The sequence below is a fragment of the Oncorhynchus gorbuscha genome, linkage group LG06 (genome assembly GCF_021184085.1).
Source record: "Oncorhynchus gorbuscha isolate QuinsamMale2020 ecotype Even-year linkage group LG06, OgorEven_v1.0, whole genome shotgun sequence".
Taxonomy (NCBI): Eukaryota; Metazoa; Chordata; class Actinopteri; order Salmoniformes; family Salmonidae; genus Oncorhynchus; species Oncorhynchus gorbuscha.
The window spans coordinates 9,094,411-9,118,671 of record NC_060178.1 but is presented as its reverse complement, the minus strand read 5'-3'; the positions used below and the strand labels follow the sequence as shown (position 1 = coordinate 9,118,671).

The following is a 24,261-nucleotide window of genomic DNA, read 5'->3' as shown; positions in this document are numbered from 1 at the left end:
TGTCTACTGTATGTACGGAACGGACAGCGTGTCTACTGTATGTACGGAACGGACAGCGTGTCTACTGTATGTACGGAACGGACAGCGTGTCTACTGTATGTACGGAACGGACAGCGTGTCTACTGTATGTACGGAACGGACGGCGTGTCTACTGTATGTACGGAACGGACGGCGTGTCTACTGTATGTACGGAACGGACGGCGTGTCTACCGTATGTACGGAACGGACGGCGTGTCTACCGTATGTACGGAACGGACGGCGTGTCTACCGTATGTACGAACGGACGGCGTGTCTACCGTACGTACGGAACGGACGGCGTGTCTACCGTACGTACGGAACGGAACGGACGGCGTGTCTACCGTACGTACGGAACGGAACGGACGGGCGTGTCTACCGCACGCACGGAACGGACGGGCGTGTCTACCGCACGTGCGGAACGGAACGGACGGCGTGAACGCACGAACGGAACGGACGGGCGTGTCTACCGTGCGCACGGAACGGAACGGACGGCGTGTCTACCGTACGTACGGAACGGAACGGACGGCGTGTCTACCGTACGTACGGAACGGAACGGACGGCGTGTCTACCGTACGTACGGAACGGAACGGACGGCGTGTCTACCGTACGTACGGAACGGAACGGACGGCGTGTCTACCGTACGTACGGAACGGAACGGACGGCGTGTCTACCGTACGTACGGAACGGACGGCGTGTCTACCGTACGTACGGGACGGACGGCGTGTCTACCGTACGTACGGGACGGACGGCGTGTCTACCGTACGTACGGGACGGACGGCGTACGTACGCACCGGGACGGACGGCGTGTCTACGGTGCTTTGTCTACTCTCAGATGAGCCATTAATCATATTTTTGCGGTAATCCTACCTTGAGAAATGTGTAATTTAAGAGGCTCCACTGTACGGGACGGACGGCGTGACTACTGTATGTACGGAACGGACGGACGGCGTGTCTACCGTACGGACGGAACGGACGGGACGGAACGGACGGACCGTGTCTACTGTACGGAACGGTGCTTTGCGAGCCATTAATCGTAACGCACCGGGACGGACGGCGTGTCTACTGTATGTACGGAACGGACGGCGTGTCTACGGTGCTTTGTCTACTCTCAGATGAGCCATTAATCATATTTTTGCGGTAATCCTACCTTGAGAAATGTGTAATTTAAGAGGCTCCACTGTACGGGACGGACGGCGTGACTACTGTATGTACGGAACGGACGGCGTGTCTACGGTGCTTTGTCTACTCTCAGATGAGCCATTAATCATATTTTTGCGGTAATCCTACCTTGAGAAATGTGTAATTTAAGAGGCTCCACTACATTTCTCCTGTTTGTTCACCTCTTCATTCCAGGGTGTATTGGGTTGTATCGTTATTGCTTGTAGCAACTCGCCAGCCAGCCCTTTATCGAGAGAGCATTGTATTGTGGGGTTTGTAGTCAACTTCAGCTGCATCATGTTGCTGCCAACCTTATTATAATGACAAAATGAAACATTTGTTTACCAAAAAATATATATATATATCACGTATTAGTGTTATTTAACAGTGTGAATTGTTTTTCTTTCTTCCTTTTTAAAATCGCTCAGCTGAAATTAGTGATATCTAAAGTTGGGCAAAGAAATGCCACCGAACTTGTTTTTTTTAACCTTTAATTCACTCGGCAAGTCAGTTAAGAACAAATTCTTATTTTCAGTGATGGCCTGGTCTAGGAACAGTGGGTTAACTGTCTGTTCAGGGGCAGAACAACAGATTTGTACCATGTCAGCTCGGGGATTTGAACTTGCAACCTTTCGGTTACTAGTCCAACGCTCTAACCACTAGGCTACCTGCCACCTCTACACTCTAACCACTAGGCTACCCGCCACCTCTACACTCTAACCACTAGGCTACCCTGCCACCTCCACACTCTAACCACTAAGCTACCCTGCCACATCTACACTCTAACCACTAGGCTACCTGCCACCTCTACACTCTAACCACTAGGCTACCTGCCACCTCTACACTCTAACCACTAGGCTACCTGCCACCTCTACACTCTAACCACTAGGCTACCTGCCACCTCTACACTCTAACCACTAGGCTACCCTGCCACATCTACACTCTAACCACTAGGCTACCTGCCACATCTACACTCTAACCACCAGGCTACCTGCCACCTCCACACTCTAACCACTAGGCTACCCTGCCACATCTACACTCTAACCACTAGGCTACCTGCCATCTCTACACTCTAACCACTAGGCTACCTGCCACCTCTACACTCTAACCACTAGGCTACCCGCCACCTCTACACTCTAACCACTAGGCTACCCTGCCACCTCCACACTCTAACCACTAGGCTACCCTGCCACATCTACACTCTAACCACTAGGCTACCTGCCACCTCTACACTCTAACCACTAGGCTACCTGCCACCTCTACACTCTAACCACTAGGCTACCTGCCACCTCTACACTCTAACCACTAGGCTACCTGCCACCTCTACACTCTAACCACTAGGCTACCCTGCCACATCTACACTCTAACCACTAGGCTACCTGCCACATCTACACTCTAACCACCAGGCTACCTGCCACCTCCACACTCTAACCACTAGGCTACCCTGCCACATCTACACTCTAACCACTAGGCTACCTGCCATCTCTACACTCTAACCACTAGGCTACCTGCCACCTCTACACTCTAAACACTAGGCTACCTGCCACCTCTACACTCTAACCACTAGGCTACCTGCCACCTCTACACTCTAACCACTAGGCTACCCTGCCGCCTCTACACTCTAACCACTAGGCTACCCTGCCGCCTCCACACTCTAACCACTAGGCTACCCTGCCACATCTACACTCTAACCACTAGGCTACCCTGCCACATCTACACTCTAACCACTAGGCTACCTGCCATCTCTACACTCTAACCACTAGGCTACCTGCCGCCTCTACATTTACATTACATTTAAGTCATTTAGCAGACGCTCTTATCCAGAGCGACTTACAAACCACTAGGCTACCCTGCCGCCTCTACACTCTAACCACTAGGCTACCCTGCCGCCTCTACACTCTAACCACTAGGCTACCCTGCCGCCTCCACACTCTAACCACTAGGCTACCCTGCCGCCTCTACACTCTAACCACTAGGCTACCCTGCCGCCTCTACACTCTAACCACTAGGCTACCCTGCCGCCTCCACACTCTAACCACTAGGCTACCCTGCCGCCTCTACACTCTAACCACTAGGCTACCCTGCCGCCTCTACACTCTAACCACTAGGCTACCCTGCCGCCTCTACACTCTAACCACTAGGCTACCCTGCCGCCTCTACACTCTAACCACTAGGCTACCCTGCCGCCCCGTTTTGGACGTGTTAAAGTGGAAAGTCTGATTTTCGGGACCTTTTTTCATTACAAATGAAGTTTCTACACAAGGCATCTAATGTACCTAAAGAAGTTAAGAGGAGGGTGAAAGAGGAAGCATTGAAAAAATACAATTGACGAAGGGCAGAATATAATTTTGTTGGGGGGGGCCCACACTCGTCTGTGGAGACTGACATACAGGGGGACCAATTATTTTGTGGGGGTGGATTTTCACGCGGGATGCACTGAAGTTGTCACCAACGATGAGATGATGAGGGTGGGTGGGTGGGTCTGATCTGAATGCCACCAATGATGAGGGTCTGATCTGAATGCCACCAATGATGAGGGTGGGAGGGTGGGTGGGTCTGATCTGAATGCCACCAATGATGAGGGAGAGTGGGTGGGTCTGATCTGAATGCCACCAATGATGAGGGTCTGATCTGAATGCCACCAATGATGAGGGTGGGAGGGTGGGTGGGTCTGATCTGAATGCCACCAATGATGAGGGAGAGTGGGTGGGTCTGATCTGAATGCCACCAATGATGTGGGTGGGTCTGATCTGAATGCCACCAATGATGTGGGTGGGTCTGATCTGAATGCCCAGGTAAGTAAAGCCGTGACATTCAAGAGACAGGCAATGATGTTAAATGGATTATTTTTGTCTGTGGTGCTTTAATGGCATCTTGTAGTTCGTAAAATAACCAAATTCTTCAAAGACACCAAGGACTTGAATGGAGTTGGCAATGTCAGATGGGTACATCAAAATGTAATCGGTGTAAAGGGAGATATGAGTCGTTTCTTTGGTTTAATATAGGCCATAGAGTACCAGTCAAAAGTTTGGACACACCTACTCATTCAAGGGGTTTTGTGTACTTTTACTATTTTCTACATTGTAGACTAATAGTGAAGATGTCAAAACTATGAAATAACACATACGGAATCATGTAGTAACCAAAAAAAATGTTAAACAAATAAATATATTTTAGATTCTTCAAAGCAGCCACCTTTAACTTGATGACAGCATTGCACACTCTTGGCATTCTCTCAACCAGCTTCACCTGGAATGCTTTTCCAACAGTCTTGAAGGAGTTGTCTCATATGCTGAGCACTTGTTGGCTGCTTTTCCTTCACTCGGCTGTCCGATCCATCCCAAACCATCTCAATTGGATTGAGGTCGGGTGACTGACTTGTCTAGTTATTAAATAAAAGGCCAGGTCATGAACCTTCACATGCAGCTTGAAATCCCAATTCAAAATTGATAAGGGCGGCTGGAACGTTCCCAGGGGGCCCGCGGCTGGAACGTTCCCAGGGGGCCCGCGGCTGGAACGTTCCCAGGGGGCCCGCGGCTGGAACGTTCCCAGGGGGCCCGCGGCTGGAACGTTCCCAGAGGTTCTTTACCAATTTTTAGAAGGGTAATAAGGGCTGTTTTCTGATCTGTGAAAAGTTTCTACCTCAAGCGAATAATTAATTGAAAATATCTTTTTTGACGATTTGCATCCCTCTCTCAGTTGAAAACTCTCGACGAGAGCAGGGCTGCTCTGGAGAAGCTAAGATCAGACCTGGAGAGCCAGCATCAGGAGAATGTCACCAAGCTCAGAGCCCTGTGGTCTGAAGAGAAGGACAAGGAGCTCAGACAAGAGCTCCAAACCCAGCTGACCAAGGCCAAGGCAACATGGACTGAGGAGAAGGAGGAGGTAGGACTTGTCTTGTGTTCCATCTGTAGCTCGGTCTTTACTTTATGAATGGATCGGTTCTGTCACCCCATGGACAAAAAAAAAATCTAATCAAAGTTTATTTGTCATATTCACTGGATACAGCCAATGACAGTAGAGTGTGAAGATGGGCAGAAACTGCTTCTCCAATATAAATCCCCAATCACCTTTTCTAGGCGACGTTAGCTAGCGTAGCTCATGCGCAGAAACACGTCATCTGGTCTAGCGGTCGTGTCGCGAAAACGTATCAGTTTGTCACTTTCACGAGGTTGGAGTAATAACAGGTTCAGCTACTCAGACATTGGTTCCAATCTGTAGGGCGTGCCTTTAATCTGTAGGGCGTGCCTTTAATCTGTAGGGCGTGCCTTTAATCTGTAGGGCGTGCCTTTAATCTGTAGGGCGTGCCTTTAATCTGTAGGGCGTGCCTTTAATCTGTAGGGTGTGCCTTTAATCTGTAGGGCGTGCCTTTAATCTGTAGGGCGTGCCTTTAATCTGTAGGGCGTGCCTTTAATCTGGATACAGGTTGGATGTACTACCAAATTCTCTAAAATGACATTGGAGGCAGTTTATGGTAGAGAAATTACCATTCAATTATCTGGCAACAGCTCTGGTGGACATTCCTGCAGTCAGCAAGTCAATTGCCCACTCCCTCAACTTGAGACATTGTGTTGTGTGTCAAAACGGCACATTTTAGAGTGGCCTTTTATTGTCCCCAGCACAAGGTGCACCTGTGTAATGATCATGCTGTTTAATCAGTTTCTTGATATTCCACACCTGTCAGGTGGATGGATTATCTTGACAAAGGAGAAATGTTCACTAACAGGGATGTAAACACATGTGTGCACAATATTCGAGAGAAATATTTCTGTGGATCATTTCTGGGATCTTTTATTTCAGGTCATGAAACATGGGACCAACACCTTAATTGATGTTTATATTTTAGTTTTGTGTGTGTGTGTATATATATATACACACATTGCTTTCGCAAAGTATTCAGACCCCTCGACTTTTTTCACATTTTGTTACGTTACAGCTTTATTCTGAATTGGATAAAATAAAAATAATTTGTTAATGTACACAAAATACCCGGTGACTAAGCGAAAACGGGTTTTTAGACATTTTTGCAAATGTATTAAAAATAAAAAAACATAAATACCTTTTATTTACATAAGTATTCAGACCCTTTGATTTGAGACTTGAAATTGAGCTCAGGTTGCATCCTGTTTCCATTGATCATCCTTGAGATGATTCTACTGCTTGATTGGAGTCCACCTGTGGTAAATTCAATTGATTGGACATGATTTGGAAAGGCACACACCTGTCTATATAAGGTCCCACAGTTGACAGTGCATGTCAGAGCAAAAACCAAGCCATGAGGTCAAAGGAGTTGTCCATACAGCTCCGAGACAGGATTGTGTCGAGGCACAGATCTGGGGAAGGGAAGCAAAATATTTCTGCAGCATTGAAGGTCCCCAAGAACACAGTGGCCTCCATCATTCTTAAATGGAAGAAGTTTGGAACCACCAAGACTCTTCCTAGATCTGGCCGCCCGGCCAAACTGAGCAATCGGGGGAGAAGGGCCTTGGTCAGGGTGGTGTCCAAAGCCCCAGAGTTCCTCTATGGAGATGGTTGTCCTTCTGGAAGGTTCTCCCATCTCTGCAGCACTCCACCAATCAGGTCTTTATGGTAGAGTGGCCAGACTGAAGCCACTCTTCAGTAAAAGGCACATGACCACCCGCTTGGAGTTTGCCAAAGGGCACCTGGAGACTCTCAGACCATGAGAAACAAGATTCTCTGGTCTGATGAAACCAGAGTGAACTCTTTGGCCTGAATGCCGAGCATCATTTCTGGAGGAAACCTGGCACCATCCCTACGGTGAAGCATGGTGGTGGCAGCATCATGCTGTCGGGATGTTTTTCAGAGACTGGGAGACTAGTCATATCAAATTTTGTTGGTCACATACACATGGTTAGCAGATGTTATTACAAGTGTAGCGAAATGCTTATTGTCAGGATCGAGGCAAATATGAACGGAGCGAAGTACAGAGATCCTTAATGAAAACCTGCTCCAGAGCGCTCAGGACCTCATACTGGGGCGGAGTTTACCCTTCCAACAGGACAATGACTCTAAAAACAAAGCAGGAGTGGCTTCAGGACAAGTCTCTGAATGTCCTTGGGTGGCCCAGCCAGAGGCCGGACTTGAACCCAATCTAACATCTCTGGAGAGACCTGAAAATAACTGTGTCATGATGCTCCCCATCCAACCTGACAGAGCTTGAGAGGATCTGCAGAGAAGAATGAGAGAAACTCCCCAAATACAGGTGTGCCAAGCTTGTCGTGTCCTACCCAAGAAGACTCGAGGCTGTAATCGTTGCCAAAGGTGCTTCAACAAAGTACTGAATAAAGGGTCTGAATACTTTCTTAATATAATAGTTTGATTTGAAATATTGACAATGCAGTGCAAGAAAATACATTTTTAACCTAATAATCCTGTTTACATGGACACATCTGAAATCAAACTACCTTATGGGACACATTGATAAATGTAGAAAATCGCGATCTAATTAACCGTTCTAGCACAGAGTTTGTAGATATACAGAGGGGCAAAAAAAGTATTTAGTCAGCCACCAATTGTGCAAGTTCTCCCACTTAAAAAGATGAGAGGCCTGTAATTTTCATCATAGGTACACTTCAACTATGACAGACAAAATGAGAGAGAAAAATCCAGAGAATCACATTGTAGGATTTTTAATGAATTTATTTGCAAATTATGGTGGAAAATAAGTTTAATGTTTTGTATGTGAACTATTTCTAAGATCCAAACGTTCAGTTTTTTCCCCCGAACTCACTTCACTCCCCCGTGAGCGGGGAGGCTTGCTGATGTGAACACCATGCGTAGATGAAATCACTCGCTCCAACACCTACGAAGCTGTTTTACATGTCCTAATCATTTGAAAGATTACTCAGAAAACCAGGTCTTTTTAATCAGTGTGTGTTTAAGCAGAGTAACCTGTTTACACGACTAAATGGCATACTCTGCCTTCTGCCTTAATCGGTTTTGTATGGAATTATTAGTGTTCATGTAAACATACTCATTGTTCCCGATCACATCCTGGAAAATATATCTCTATGGTGTCCCCCCCTGTGAAGATGGACAGGTCCTGGACTCAGAGGCTGGAGGCAGCCGTAGCAGGCGCCAGAGGACCGAGACCCACAGATACCCAGGAGTCTCAGACGGACCAAACTGAGGAAACTGAGGAGGGGAAGGCCTGTCGGACACCTAGCCCTGAGAGGACAGAGACTGCTCCAGGCTGCACTATGGAGGAGCTGGACACCAGGTATTTTACATTATTATTGTAAGATTTATTTTCTTCATGACAATCTATGGTTGTAAATTGTGTACAAATCAGTATGATTGATTGACTTGCTTGACTTAAGCCCTTGGCTCCAATGAGAAGCACAGGATGTATATGACTGTGAACAACCAATAACCACTACCACTACTACCACTACAACTACTACTACCACTACTACTACTACTACCACTACTACTACTACTACCACTACAACTACTACCACCACTACAACTACTACCACCACTACTACCACTACAACTACTACTACCACTACTACTACTACTACCACTACAACTACTACCACTACTACCACTACAACTACTACTACCACTACCACTACAACTACTACTACTACCACTACCACTACTACTACTACTACTACTACTACTACTACCACTACTACTACCACTACCACTACTACTACTACTACTACTACCACTACTACCACTACTACTACTACACTACTACTACTACTACCACTACCACTACTACTACCACTACTACCACTACCACTACTACTACTACCACTACTACTACTACTACTACCACCACTACTACTACTACTACTACTACCACTACCACTACCACTACCACCACAGGCTCCGGGAACAGAGGCTCCAGCTGCAGCGAGAGGCAGACACGGCACGACGCAGAGCAGTGGAGGATGCTGGGAAACGAATCCAGAAAGAACTACAGGAGAAGCACTTGGAGGACATGTCCAAACAGGTCAGGGGGAGGGACCCTTCAACACTTCTGAGTTATATGTTGTCATCTTTTAGTTATACAGGTGATCACATCGCCATGTTTCTGCATACGGGACCTATCCACTTGTGAGGTGTGTTCATGTGAAATCAAATGCCTGTGCCGTGGCTTTTCTGGGTCAGTAGTATTGATGGTGCTTCTTGAGGATGAGGTGTTGTAGAGTGATTCCTGGTTGGAGCCTGGGACAGAGGGGAGGGATCTACTCTGTAACATTGGAGGACAGGGAGGGAGGGATCTACTCTGTAACATTGGAGCCCAGGTCGGGACAGGGAGGGAGGGATCTACTCTGTAACATTGGAGCCCAGGTCGGGACAGGGAGGGAGGGATCTACTCTGTAACATTGGAGCCCAGGATGGGACCTACTCCGTAACATTGGAGCCCTTGTCGGGACAGGGAGGGAGGGATCTACTCTAACATTGGAGCCCAGGACGGGACAGGGAGGGAGGGATCTACTCTGTAACATTGGAGCCCAGGATGGGACCTACTCCGTAACATTGGAGCCCTTGTCGGGACAGGGAGGGAGGGATCTACTCTGTAACATTGGAGCCCAGGTCGGGACAGAGGGGAGGGATCTACTCTGTAACATTGGAGCCCAGGATGGGACCTACTCCGTAACATTGGAGCCCTTGTCGGGACAGGGAGGGAGGGATCTACTCTGTAACATTGGAGCCCAGGTCGGGACAGGGAGGGAGGGATCTACTCTAACATTGGAGCCCAGGTCGGGACAGGGAGGGAGGGATCTACTCTGTAACATTGGAGCCCAGGTCGGGACAGGGAGGGAGGGATCTACTCTGTAACATTGGAGCCCAGGACGGGACAGGGAGGGAGGGATCTACTCTGTAACATTGGAGCCCAGGACGGGACAGGGAGGGAGGGATCTACTCTGTAACATTGGAGCCCAGGTCGGGACAGGGAGGGAGGGATCTACTCTGTAACATTGGAGCCCAGGACGGGACCTACTCTGTAATATTGGAGCCCAGGTCGGGACAGGGAGGGAGGGATCTACTCTGTAATATTGGAGCCCAGGACGGGACAGGGAGGGAGGGATCTACTCTGTAACATTGGAGCCCAGGTCGGGACAGGGAGGGAGGGAGGGATCTACACTGTAACATTGGAGCCCAGGTCGGGACAGGGAGGGAGGGATCTACTCTGTAACATTGGAGCCCAGGACGGGACAGGGAGGGAGGGATCTACTCTAACATTGGAGCCCAGGACGGGACAGGGAGGGAGGGATCTACTCTGTAACATTGGAGCCCAGGTCGGGACAGGGAGGGAGGGATCTACTCTGTAACATTGGAGCCCAGGTCGGGACAGGGAGGGAGGGATCTACTCTGTAACATTGGAGCCCTTGTCGGGACAGGGAGGGAGGGATCTACTCTGTAACATTGGAGCCCAGGTCGGGACAGAGGGGAGGGATCTACTCTGTAACATTGGAGCCCAGGATGGGACCTACTCCGTAACATTGGAGCCCTTGTCGGGACAGGGAGGGAGGGATCTACTCTGTAACATTGGAGCCCAGGTCGGGACAGGGAGGGAGGGATCTACTCTGTAACATTGGAGCCCAGGTCGGGACAGAGGGGAGGGACATTGGCCTGAACTGACTAACAGAGTTGGCTCCATATTCATCGAGCGTCTCAGGGAAGTAGCGCTGCAGCGTAATCATTAGTCCAAAACCTTTTGCTTTGGAAACCGTTAACTCCAAACTGAAAACAAGTTTCTATCGGACACATTCAGGTACGCTATAGATACAAAATTACGTGGACACCCCTTCAAATTAATGGATTTGGCTATTTCAGCCACACCCGTTGATGACAGATGTGTAAAATCAAGCACACAGCCATGCAATAACCATAGACAAATATTGGCAGTAGAATGGCCTCATTGAAGAGCTCAGGGACTTTCAACGTGGCACTGTCGTAGGATGTCAGTTTTGTTAAATATCTGCCCTGCTAGAGCTGTCCCGGTCAACTGTAAGAGCTGTTATTGTGAATTGGAAACGTCTAGGAGCAACAACGGCTCAGCCGTGAAGTGGTAGACCACACACTACTGAGTTCTAAACTGCCTCTGGAAGCAACGTCAACACATGAACTGTTCGTCACCATTGGACTCTGGACCAGTGGAATCTCGTTCTCCCGACCAGTGGAATCTCGTTCTCCCGACCAGTGGAATCGCGTTCTCCCGACCAGTGGAATCGCGTTCTCCCGACCAGTGGAAACGCGTTCTCCCGACCAGTGGAGACGCGTTCTCCCGACCAGTGGAGACGCGTTCTCCCGACCAGTGGAAACGCGGTCTCCGGACCAGTGGAAACGCGTTCTCCCGACCAGTGGAAACGCGTTCTCCGGACCAGTGGAAACGCGTTCTCCGGACCAGTGGAAACGCGTTCTCCGGACCAGTGGAAACGCGTTCTCCCGACCAGTGGAAACGCGTTCTCCCGACCAGTGGAAACGCGTTCTCCCGACCAGTGGAAACGCGTTCTCCCGACCAGTGGAAACGCGTTCTCCCGACCAGTGGAAGCGCGTTCTCTGGAGTGATGAATCACTCATCTGGCAGTCCGACGGGCAAATCTGTGTTTGGCGGAAGCCCATAGTGAGCTACTTTCCTGAATGCGTAGTGCCAACTGAAAAGTTTGGTGGAGGAGGAATAATGGTCTGGGAGGACAGCTAGCTTCCGTCCTCCTCTGGGTACATTGACTTCAATACAAAACCTAGGAGGCTCATGGTTCTCACCTCCTTCCATAGACTTACACAGTAAAAACATTCAGAAAGTATTCAGACCCCTTGACTTTTTTCCTCATTTTGTTATGTTACAGCCTTATTCTAAAATGAAGAATGATGAGTTGACTTATAGCTCCTAATAAATTTAAACCCGGTGTTGGCAACATTACTTCTGATCCAGAAGATGGCAATGTAATCCCTCCCTATATGACTTGACTGACCAGTTAGTTAACTGACTACTTATAGCTCCTAATGATTTTAAGCAGAGTGTTGGGGGCAGTTTTTCATGGTTGGGGCTAGGCCCTTTAGTTCCAGTGAAGGGGAATCTTAATGTTACAGCATACAGGGACATTCTAGTTGATTCTGTGCTTCCAACTTTGTGGCAACAGTTTGGGGAAGGACCTTTCCTGTTTCAGCATGACAATGGCCTCGTGTACAAAGTGAGATCCATACAGAAATGGATGTGGAAGAACTTGACTGGCCTGCACAGAGCCCTGACTTCAACCCCATCGAACACCTTTGGGATGAATTTGAACGCCGACTGCGAGCCAGGCCTAATCGCCCAACATCAGTGCCCGACCTCACTAATGTTCATGTGGCTGAATGGAAGCAAGTCCCCGCAGCAATGTTCCAACATCTAGTGGAAAGCCTTCCCAGAAGAGTGGAGGCTGTTATAACAGCAAAGGCGGGACCAACTCCATATTAACGCCCACGATTTTGGAATGAGATGTTTCGACGAGCAGGCGTCCACATACTTTTGTTCATGCAGTGTCTGTCCCTCCCTGTTTGCTTCGTTTTTTTGGTTCCTAGTCGTCTTATTCATTCTGAACCTAAATGGCAAAACCGATCCTAAATCAGCACTCCTCTACTCTTAAGACGCTTCGTGAATGTCTCTCTGATTTGTCCCCTACAGGTTGAAGGAGCGATAAGCAGAGCCTACAGCCGCTGGCTCCAGGATCTCCCCTCCCTGCCGGAGTATAAGGCAGCGCTCCAGAGAGAACGAGAGAAGTGGGAGAAGGAACAGGAGGAACATGTTCAACAACGGGTACAACTGACCGTCACTGTTTCACTGTGTTTTTCTGTGTTTCTTGTCTGAATCAGTTTGAATGTTGCTTATATTGGGGAGACTATTCAACTTTTGTCACTAAATTATACAGTATTCAACATCATCCCTGGATAAAATACATATCATCTTTGTCGCTAAATTATACAGTATTTAACATCTAAACAATGAATTAATTGAAAGATTAGAGGTGAAAGGGTCCTTTTAACTAACTTAATCCCAGTAGTCAGATGGTAACATCTGCTTCACTCCAAAGCATCTTGTAGTTCTAGTTTCTCTCTGATTGTGTCAGGTGTCCCTAGCCCTGAGGGAAGCAGAGGAGCAGCTGGGGAGTTCGGAAGAGGATGAGCATGGAGGAGCAGGAGGAGACCAGAGGGTTGAGGAGCTCAAAGAGGAGGTGCGGCGTTGGAGGAAGCTGGAGGAGGACCTGAAGACCGAGGTGGAGGAGGTGGCACATCTGCAGAGCCAGGTGGATGATCTGCAAAGCCAGCTTGACCATGAGAGGGAGGAGAAGGCTGCCCTGCTAAAAGCCGAACTACTTGCAGCCAGAGCCTCCTGGAACAGAGAGAAACAGCAGGAGATCTCCTCCCTGCAGGCCTTCCAGGAGGAGAAGCTGAAACAGGCGCAGAAGGATGTGCGGAAGGAGGCGAATGGGGAGGCGGAGCGCCAGAGGAAAGAGCTCCTTTTGCAGACGGAGGCTGAGCTGCAACAGGCTCTGAGGGACCGAGAGGAGGACTGGAAGAGGCAGGAGGATAGGAGGGGCAAGGAGGAGAGGAGGCAGGGAAGAGCGGAGGAACGTGAGGAGGTGCTCCGGGAGCTTAAGGCTGGGCTGAAGGAGGTGCAGTCTGTGCTCCTCAGAGGAGGAGCCTACAAAGAGAAGGAGAACGGAGGAGAGGTGGAGGGGAGGGGGAGAGCCAGCGGGAGCATCAGAGAACTCCTCATGTCTACCTGTAAAGACCTCTTCTTTAAAGCTGTTGCCCAGGCCCAGAAGGAGTTGAAGAAGGTGGCTGTCTCTCTCTTTCTCCTTCTCTTTTCCCTTCGCTCTCTCTCACACATTCTACCGACCAGTGTGATAACTAGTATCATTAGACTTTAGAGCCGTGACATGGAAGCAGGGGTTCTGTATTGTGTAAGACATTGATAGTTTAATCTCGAGGTGACTCTCTGACCCGGGTCTGACTAATACTAATTCCATGTTGTTCTACAGATCAGCGAGGAGAGGCTTGGCCAGGTTCTGAAGGAAACTCAGGAGCGTCATGAGAAAGAACTCAACCAGATTCATAGTATGTTTCTTCTCAAGTCTTCTCTATTCACTGATGTACTGTGAATGGAATGTGGCAGACACTGTTATCCACAGAAACCCACCGAAACCCACTGTTATCCACAGAAACCCACCGAAACCCACTGTTATCCACAGAAACCCACTGTTATCCACAGAAACCCACTGTTATCCACAGAAACCCACTGTTATCCACAGAAACCCACTGTTATCCACAGAAACCCACTGAAACCCACTGTTATCCACAGAAACCCACTGTTATCCACAGAAACCCACTGAAACCCACTGTTATCCACAGAAACCCACTGTTATCCACAGAAACCCACTGTTATCCACAGAAACCCACTGTTATCCAGTGGACTGTTATCCACAGAAACCCACTGTTATCCACAGAAACCCACTGAAACCCACTGTTATCCACAGAAACCCACTGTTATGAAACCCACAGAAACCCACCGAAACCCACTGTTATCCACAGAAACCCACTGTTATCCACAGAAACCCACAGAAACCCACTGAAACCCACTGTTATCCACAGAAACCCACTGTTATCCACAGAAACCCACTGTTATCCACAGAAACCCACTGTTATCCACAGAAACCCACTGAAACCCACTGTTATCCACAGAAACCCACTGTTATCCACAGAAACCCACTGTTATCCACAGAAACCCACTGTTATCCACAGAAACCCACTGAAACCCACTGTTATCCACAGAAACCCACTGTTATCCACAGAAACCCACAGAAACCCACTGTTATCCACAGAAACCCACTGAAACCCACTGAAACCCACTGTTATCCACTGAAACCCACTGTTATCCACTGAAACCCACTGTTATCCACTGAAACCCACTGTTATCCACTGAAACCCACTGTTATCCACTGAAACCCACTGTTATCCACTGAAACCCACTGTTATCCACAGAAACCCACTGTTATCCACAGAAACCCACTGTTATCCACAGAAACCCACTGAAACCCACTGTTATCCACTGAAACCCACTGTTATCCACAGAAACCCACTGTTATCCACAGAAACCCACTGTTATCCACAGAAACCCACTGTTATCCACAGAAACCCACTGTTATCCACAGAAACCCACTGAAACCCACTGTTATCCACAGAAACCCACTGAAACCCACTGTTATCCACAGAAACCCACTGTTATCCACAGAAACCCACAGAAACCCACTGTTATCCACAGAAACCCACTGAAACCCACTGAAACCCACTGTTATCCACAGAAATCCACTGTTATCCACAGAAACCTACAGTACAGTGTGTATATGATTCCATGCTGAATTGAACTCCAAATTTGAGTGAGAGAGAAAAAAACATGTAAAAGTCTGGTTTTAATATGTTGTTCTTCCACTTATTCAGGCTCCGCTGCTCAGAAGACGGAAGAGGGTGGTTGTGGGAAGCGGTGTGCTGAGACCGTGTCCGAGCTGCAGAAGAGGAGTCGGGACCTCCAGAGGCATCTCGAGAAGGCCTGCCGACAGCTACAGATGACCGTCAAAGACCACAAGGCCTCAATGCAGTGCCTCAAAGGTAACAAACTCCCCGTCGAATCCCAAATCAACCCTTGGCCCCTATTCCTTAGGCCAGTGGTTCTTCATCCTGGACTTGGGGACTAAAAGGGGGTGTACATTTTTGTTTTTTTGCCCATAGCGCTACACAGCTGATTCAAATGATCAACTTATTATCAAGTTTTGATTATTTGAATCAGCTCTGTAGGGCTATGGGTAAAAAACCGAAAGGTGCACCCCTAGAGGGCCTCAGGACCAAGTTTGGGAAACGCTGCCTTGGGTACTTAGGAGGCGTCTACAGATCTAACAGGACTCGATAGGTGTACCCTATTTGGAAAATCTTTCACCTAGCCTGTCAAAGGAGAAATATGACCATATTGCTTACATCATTCAGATCTGAAAGAATTGGCTAGACGTGCCCAGGTTGTAGGAGCCAGGGTTGTAAAAACTACCAGAATGGCCATGACGGTCATTCTGAACGTTTTTGGATATTTCCATTTATATTCCATAAGAAATTGCTAAAGGAATGCATTTATTATGTTAAAATAGATCCTAAGAAACCTCTGGAAACCAAATGTGTATTCTAATCAGTCAGAAAATGTATTGATTTGATCCAGAAGCACGTAGACTGTAGCCATTAAAATAGGATGGTGGTGTATTTTCGGGCTGTAAGACAACAGATGCTCTTACTAAACTATATTGAAATGAATAATAATAATATTAGTTGTGGTCTAACGACAACATTTTAAATTGACACTAGTGTGATGGGAGACAATCTAATCGAATTGAGAATGAAGACAGTGATGAACAAAGATGGGAATGGCGCTAAGCTAACAGCATTTTATCCATATCGTCCTACAGAGGTCCATGCAGGCCAGACGTTGTCATTGCTATACCCTATCTGAAGGAGCCGATTCCAAGGTTTCTAATGAACCTATTATTATTTTTTTATATACCAAAAACAACTCTACAAATTGCTTGGATGGTCTCTGTCAAATATCTCATTGTTAAGGTACCCGAGTCTGTATTGGCGACAATCGGCAATAGCCATTAGGGGAAAAAATATCCTTTACATTTTGTTCTGTTATGTTATAGTCTTACTGTAAAATATATATGTGTTTTACTGTGGTAGGGCAGGGGTATATAAGCCTGTGATGACTGCTAAATCAATAAATTCATTTCTTTAGCATGGAGCAGCCATAGTCTCTGATATTAAGCACAGATTAATACAGATTAATACAAATAATAAATCAATTGTAATTGTTTTAATATTTTTTATGACCTTCCTAAACAAAATATTAATGGATTTCTACGTGATTGTATTTTTTTTAATGGATTTATTAGACTGGCGGTTATTTGTACTCGTTCGAGGCCCGGCTATTCTACATATTTAGAAAAAGGGCGGGGCGGGTGGGGTTCAAGGTTTTTATTGAAATTAAGTTATTGACAGTTCTAGTCGTTATAGTTTTGGCAGTTTTGGCGGTTCTAGTGTTGAGGCTCACAAAAAGGATTGCATCAAGTGATAAATTGATCGATTGCCTGAGTGAGTCTAATTCCGTGTCTTTCCTTGCCCCCCCCCCCCTTTCCCATACACCTCCCTTCCTCTATTTGTAGTTGAGCACGAGGTGGCCCTACGGAAAGAAAAAGAGGACAACCTGCAGAAACTTGAGGAATTGAAAAGCTCTGCAGCCAAAGAATCCTCTGGGTACGTAAACAATATTTATATATTTTTTTGACTCATCCATATTGAATATCTCTATAGTCGGATGTGAAGTCACTGGTAACCAAATGAATGTTCTAAATGAATAACTGTTCACCGCAGGGGTACAGACATGGAGCAGAGTCTCCATGCTGGCCTTGAAGAGATGAGGGAGCAGTACATGAAGGCTGTTGAGAAAATCAGAGGTGAGTGAAATAAACATACTACTTTTAGCTACAAAAGGCTGGAAAGAAACCCACCCCAGTTGAAGTGGGAATGGTCTTAGACGATGGACATGCTGCAGGCCTCTCATTATGTACCATGACGTTTCATTCTCCAGGTGACATGCTACAGGTGTCCCCTTATGTACCATGACGTTTCATTCTCTAGGTGACATGCTACAGGTGTCCCCTTATGTACCATGACGTTTCATTCTCCAGGTGACATGCTACAGGTGTCTCCTTATGTACCATGATGTTTCATTTGACCAGGTGACATGCTACAGGTGTCCCCTTATGTACCATGACGTTTCATTCTCTAGGTGACATGCTACAGGTGTCTCCTTATGTACCATGATGTTTCATTTGACCAGGTGACATGCTACAGGTGTCCCCTTATGTACCATGATGTTTCATTCTCTAGGTGACATGCTACAGGTGTCCCCTTATGTACCATGACGTTTCATTCTCTAGGTGACATGCTACAGGTGTCTCCTTATGTACCATGATGTTTCATTTGACCAGGTGACATGCTACAGGTGTCCCCTTATGTACCATGATGTTTCATTCTCCAGGTGACATGCTACGCTACCTCAAGGAGAGTAAGGAGCGAGCAGCGAAGATGATCCGTGTCGAGGTGCTGAGAGAGAGGCAGGACACAGCCAGGAAGATGAGACACTACTACCTCACCTGTCTGCAGGAACTTCTAGAGGATGGGGGGCAGGCCACCGGGTATGCTGCATACACCTGCATTCACCTGTCCAATCCTCTCAGATCTCTACTGGTGCCCAGCGGTTGATTTGGGGTTAAAGGTTATATTAAGGCTAAGTGTATCCTCCCTTTCCTTCCTCTTCAGGGCTGAGAAAAAAATAATTCATGCTGCGAGTAAGCTGGCAGCCATGGCCAAAGTGTTGGAGACCCCTACCAAGAGGAAAACGGGAAAGAGCCACAGCTTACCGGGTAAGACCGTGTTGATTTTAATATAAGATGAAAATAAACAGGGTACAGGATCATCAAATGGAATCGTTCTTCTAGGGAGTCTGTGACAACTGTTGATGTAAAAAAAAAAAAAAAAAAAAAAGATAGCTTGTTCCAAATGATCTCTTGTATCAACAGTCTCGTCATCAAAGACCGAGGCCGCTACTGACAACCATCCAGGCAACACGTCAGGTTCTCCGAATAAAACCCCATGTCCAGCTAGCCACTTCCCTGAGATCACCATGTCCTGTGGTGATGAGGGGAGGATCCTGAAGGCCAAGAGGTCCTCTGAGCCCGACTCCAAAACCACGTCAGCTGCAGCCAACACCACCTGGAATACTAGGCCTGTGAGTAAACCCACCCACCTGAACCTCCTGACCAATGGAAAGGAGAAAGGATCCCCTGCAAACTTGCTTAGGAAACCCCATGTCTCTTCGGGACTCTTCCTCTCACTTCCTCCTCACAAATCCTCTCATCAAATTGGTCAAACCTCCCTCGACTGTTACCGTGGTGATTTTACTAACGTTACTCTGAGGACCCAGACCAGCAGGGAGCTGTACCTGCAGGGGGCGGAGTCGGGGAGATCAGACGATGACAACTTCCTGTGTCACCGTAGTAACACTAAACCCTTCCTGGTCCAGGAGGAGCTTCCCGTTAGAGATGAAGGAGGATCGAGTGATTGGAGTTTGTCCAGTAATGGGTCCCAAGATGGCCACCACGTCCCCGCAGTTTCCTCTCACCCAGGCAGAAAAATGGAAACCGTGAAACCGTTCCCTTTGCGTGGACCTTCTTCACCTGATGACCACACCACTGACAACTTTGACGTGACAGTTTACAAAGACTTTGTCAATGTTCAGTTTTGCGCCAAAGCCTCGACTTTCCCCAGTGTCCCGCCTCAGACCATGGCTTTAACTCAGTCTGTCCCAAGTATGAAGACTGGTGGTAGTAGTAGATCAAGTCACAGAGAGCCTGTCCCTGGCTCTGAGGGGGACTGGCAGAATCAGAACCAGTTCCAGAACCGGCTGTGTTCTAAGAGTCTGTTCTCTGAGCTGAAGCGGAGTCAACAGCAGGACGGTGGTTTTGACGGTGCATTCTCTCATCGACAATAAGAGCGAACAGTCCTAAGACTCTGCATGACACTGTTCTTATAAAGGGAGGAAATGGAGCTAGTGGAGATTTCAGTGAGTCTTGAATTTTAGTATTTTGGTTCAGTTTTACATTTACATTAATATGTGAGTCATTTAGCAGACGCTCCAGAGTGACTTTTACAGGAGCAGTTAGGTTTAAGTGACTTGCTCAAGAGCACATCGACAGATTTTTCACCTCTGCGGCTCGGCGATTCGAACGGTCTTAACCGCTAGGCTACCAACCGCCCCACGCGATATGATGTGGGAAATGACTGAGGTCATCGTTACGCCGGGGTCGTCGTTACGCCGGGGTCGTCGTTACGCCGGGGTCGTCGTTACGCCGGGGTCGTCGTTACGCCGGGGTCGTCGTTACGCCGGGGTCGTCGTTACGCCGGGGTCGTCGTTACGCCGGGGTCGTCGTTACGCCGGGGTCGTCGTTACGCCGGGGTCGTCGTTACGCCGGGGTCGTCGTTACGCCGGGGTCGTCGTTACTCCGGGGTCGTCGTTACTCCCCGGGGTCGGTCGTCATTACTCCGGGGTCGTCGTTACTCCGGGGTCGTCGTTACTCCAGGGCCATCATTACGGCGGCCATCATTATGCCGCGGTAATTCTAAATTGCCACAAACGTGTACAAGTAAACCTCGTGTTCATGTGTGTTAGGACCAATAGCTATCTTAGGTTGTGGTGTGCAGTGAATGTGCCTTCCAGAGCGGATGAATACGTAGTAGGATACAAGCCTGGTGTGATCTGGCTTCGTTCTAGTCAATGATTTCCACGTTTCTAAAATGTTCCATTTCTTCCGTCTGTGTGTCTTGTGTTCTTTTAATGGCTTTTTATCTGTACTGAAGGATTTTTTAAAAATGTTGTTTTTCTAAATTAAACTATTTTTTTATATCAAGGTTGTGAGATATGCTGTGCATGTAACAAAATACAGTTAGTTCTTTATAATATAAATGATGTTGCTTTAATGTAATTTATAATAACTTTTCGTTTAGATCTTACTGATGTGGACTGTAATAAAAAGGGTTCTATTAACTCGGCAACAGTTCAAAGTCTCTATTTCCCAGAAAAAAATGCCAATGAGAAAGACATATTGCACATCCTAGTGTCTTTGGTATTTCACCCCCCACGCCTACTATCAGGGGGGGGGGGGCTTGTTAAAAGTTCATTTGTGGAGTTTCACAAATGGGGGGGGGGGGTTATACAGAAGACAGCCCTATTTGGTAAAAGACCAAGTCCATATTATGGCAAGAACAGCTCAAATAAGCAAAGAGAAACGACAGTCCATCATTACTTTAAGACATGAAGGCCAGTCAATACAGAACATTTCCAGAACTTCTAAAGTTTCTAAACCATCAAGCGCTATGATGAAACTGGCTCAGGAAAGGGTGACCCAGAGTTACCTCTGCTCTCGAGGAAAAGTTCATTAGAGTTACCAGCCTCAGAAATTGCAGCCCGAATAAATGCTTTCACAGAGTTCAAGTAACAGACATATTTCAACATCAACTATTCAGAGAAAGCACTACTGAAGGAGACAACTAAGAAGAGAGTTGCTTGCGCCAAGAAACATGTGCAATGGACATTAGACCTGTGGAAATTTGTCCTTTGGCCTGGAGTCCAAATTGGAAAGTTTGGTTCCAACCGCCGTGTCTTTGTGAGATGCGGTGTTAGTGAACAGATGATCTCCACATGTGTGGTTCCCACCGTGAAGCATGGAGGAGGAGGTGTGATGGTGTGGGGGTGCTTTGCTGGTGACAGTGTCTGATTTTATTTAGAATTCAAGGCATACTTAACCAGCATGGCTACCACAGCATTCTGCAGCGATACGCCATCCCATCTGGTTTGGGCTTAGTGGGACTATCATTTGTTTTTCAACAGGACAATGACCCACCACACCTCCGGGCTGTGTAAGGGCTATTTTACCAAGAAGGAGAGTGATGGAGTGCTGTATCAGAGGACTTGGCCTCCACAATCCCCCAAACTCAACCCATTTGAGATGGTTTGGGATGAGTCGGACCGTGGAGTGAAGGAAAAGCAGCCAACAAGTGTTCAGCAAATGTGGCAACTCCTTAAAGCCTGTTGGAAAAGCATTCCAGCTGAAACTGGTTGAGAGAATGCCAAGTGTGCAAAGCTGTCATCAAGGCAAAGGGTGGCTATTTATATTTTTTTTATATATATATATATATATATACGCACGCACGCACGCACACATACATGCATACATATACACACACTACCGGTCAAAAGTTTTAGAACACCTACTCATTCAAGGGTTTTTCTTTAGTAACCAAGAAAGTGTTAAACAAATCAAAATATATTTTATATTTGAGATTCTTTAAAGTAGCCACCTTTTTCCTTTGCCAGCTTTGCACACTCATGGCATTCTCTCAACCAGCTTCATGAGGTAGTCACCTGGAATGAATTTCAATTAACAGGTGTGCCTTAATTTAATTTGTGGAATTGAATTTCTTGACTTCTTAATGCATTTGAACCAATCAGTTGTGTTGTGACAAGGTAGGGGTGGTATACAGAAGATAGCCCTATTTGGTAAAAGTCCATATTTAAGAATAGTTTTTCTAACTGCACACTTTGCATTGATCTGTATTATATCAATGAGGCTCTACTACATTCCTCTACTGTCTACTGAATCAGGCTCTACTACGTTCCTCTACTGTCTACTGAATCAGGCTCTACTATGTTCCTCTACTGTCTACTGAATCAGGCTCTACTATGTTCCTCTACTGTACTGAATCAGGCTCTACTATGTTCCTCTACAGTCTACTGAATCAGGCTCTACTACGTTCCTCTACTGTCTACTGAATCAGGCTCTACTATGTTCCTCTACTGTCTACTGAATCAGGCTCTACTATGTTCCTCTACTGTACTGAATCAGGCTCTACTATGTTCCTCTACTGTCTACTGAATCAGGCTGTACTATGTTCCTCTACTGTCTACTGAATCAGGCTCTACTATGTTCCTCTACTGTCTACTGAATCAGGCTCTACTATGTTCCTCTACTGTCTACTGAATCAGGCTCTACTATGCTACTCTACTGTCTACTGAATCAGGCTCTACTACATTCCTCTACTGTCTACTGAATCAGGCTCTACTACGTTCCTTTACTGTCTACTGAATCAGGCTCTACTATGCTACTCTACTATACTGAATCAGGCTCTACTATGCTACTCTACTGTACTGAATCAGGCTCTACTATGTTCCTCTACTGTACTGAATCAGGCTCTACTATGCTACTCTATTGTACTGAATCAGGCTCTACTACGTTCCTCTACTGTCTACTGAATCAGGCTCTACTATGTTCCTCTACTGTACTGAATCAGGCTCTACTATGTTCATTTACTGTCTACTGAATCAGGCTCTACTATGTTCCTCTACTGTCTACTGAATCAGGCTCTACTATGTTCCTATACTGTCTACTGATTCTGGCTCTACTGGGCTATTTTACTGTCTACTGAATCAGGCTCTACTATGTTCCTATACTGTCTACTGATTCAGGCTCTACTATGTTCCTCTACTGTACTGAATCAGGCTCTAATATGTTCCTCTACTGTCTACTGAATCAGGCTCTACTACGTTCCTTTACTGTCTACTGAATCAGGCTCTACTATGTTCCTCTACTGTACTGAATCAGGCTCTACTACGTTCCTTTACTGTCTACTGAATCAGGCTCTACTATGTTCCTCTACTGTACTGAATCAGGCTCTACTACGTTCCTTTACTGTCTACTGAATCAGGCTCTACTATGTTCCTCTACTGTACTGAATCAGGCTCTACTACGTTCCTTTACTGTCTACTGAATCAGGCTCTACTATGTTCCTCTACTGTACTGAATCAGGCTCTACTATGTTCCTATACTGTCTACTGAATCAGGCTCTACTACGTTCCTCTACTGTCTACTGAATCAGGCTCTACTATGTTCCTATACTGTCTACTGAATCAGGCTCTACTACGTTCCTCTACTGTCTACTGAATCAGGCTCTACTATGTTCCTCTACTGTCTACTGAATCAGGCTCTACTACATTCCTTTACTGTCTACTGAATCAGGCTCTACTATGTTCCTCTACTGTCTACTGAATCAGGCTCTACTATGCTCCTCTACTGTCTACTGAATCAGGCTCTACTATGCTCCTCTACTGTCTACTGAATCAGGCTCTACTATGTTCCTCTACTGTCTACTGAATCAGGCTCTACTATGTTCCTCTACTTTCTACTGAATCAGGCTCTACTAGGCTACTTTACTGTCTAAAACAACATCTGTACACATGGCACAAGGAATATTAGCTCACAACTCCAGCGTTCCTTTCACAAGGGTCTTTCATAAGTCTTATCCAATCAGTGCTGAACTACTGGTTGGGTGATGTGCCCGCCCACTAGGCTCGCTCAAAGGTTGTTGCAGGGCATTGGTTGCCATATACTTTATGTATTGAATGACGTTTGT

At 46.9% G+C, this 24,261-nt stretch overlaps 1 protein-coding gene across 2 annotated transcripts in view; it reads left to right on the top strand.

Annotated features, from left to right (window-relative positions):
• Positions 1-20,844, top strand: part of cep152 (centrosomal protein 152) — a 42,577-nt gene extending 21,733 nt beyond the window's left edge. For both annotated transcript variants that reach the window (XM_046352257.1, XM_046352258.1), the window contains 12 exons: positions 4,876-5,061; positions 8,229-8,416; positions 9,034-9,160; positions 12,824-12,955; positions 13,266-13,976; positions 14,181-14,256; positions 15,637-15,804; positions 17,397-17,487; positions 17,605-17,687; positions 18,275-18,431; positions 18,556-18,659; positions 18,816-20,844. In XM_046352257.1, coding sequence (XP_046208213.1) covers positions 4,876-5,061; positions 8,229-8,416; positions 9,034-9,160; positions 12,824-12,955; positions 13,266-13,976; positions 14,181-14,256; positions 15,637-15,804; positions 17,397-17,487; positions 17,605-17,687; positions 18,275-18,431; positions 18,556-18,659; positions 18,816-19,786 — 2,994 coding nt within the window. In that variant the 3' untranslated portion in view covers positions 19,787-20,844. The remainder of the gene's footprint in view (positions 1-4,875; positions 5,062-8,228; positions 8,417-9,033; positions 9,161-12,823; positions 12,956-13,265; positions 13,977-14,180; positions 14,257-15,636; positions 15,805-17,396; positions 17,488-17,604; positions 17,688-18,274; positions 18,432-18,555; positions 18,660-18,815) is intronic.
• The last annotated feature ends 3,417 nt before the right edge of the window (positions 20,845-24,261 follow it).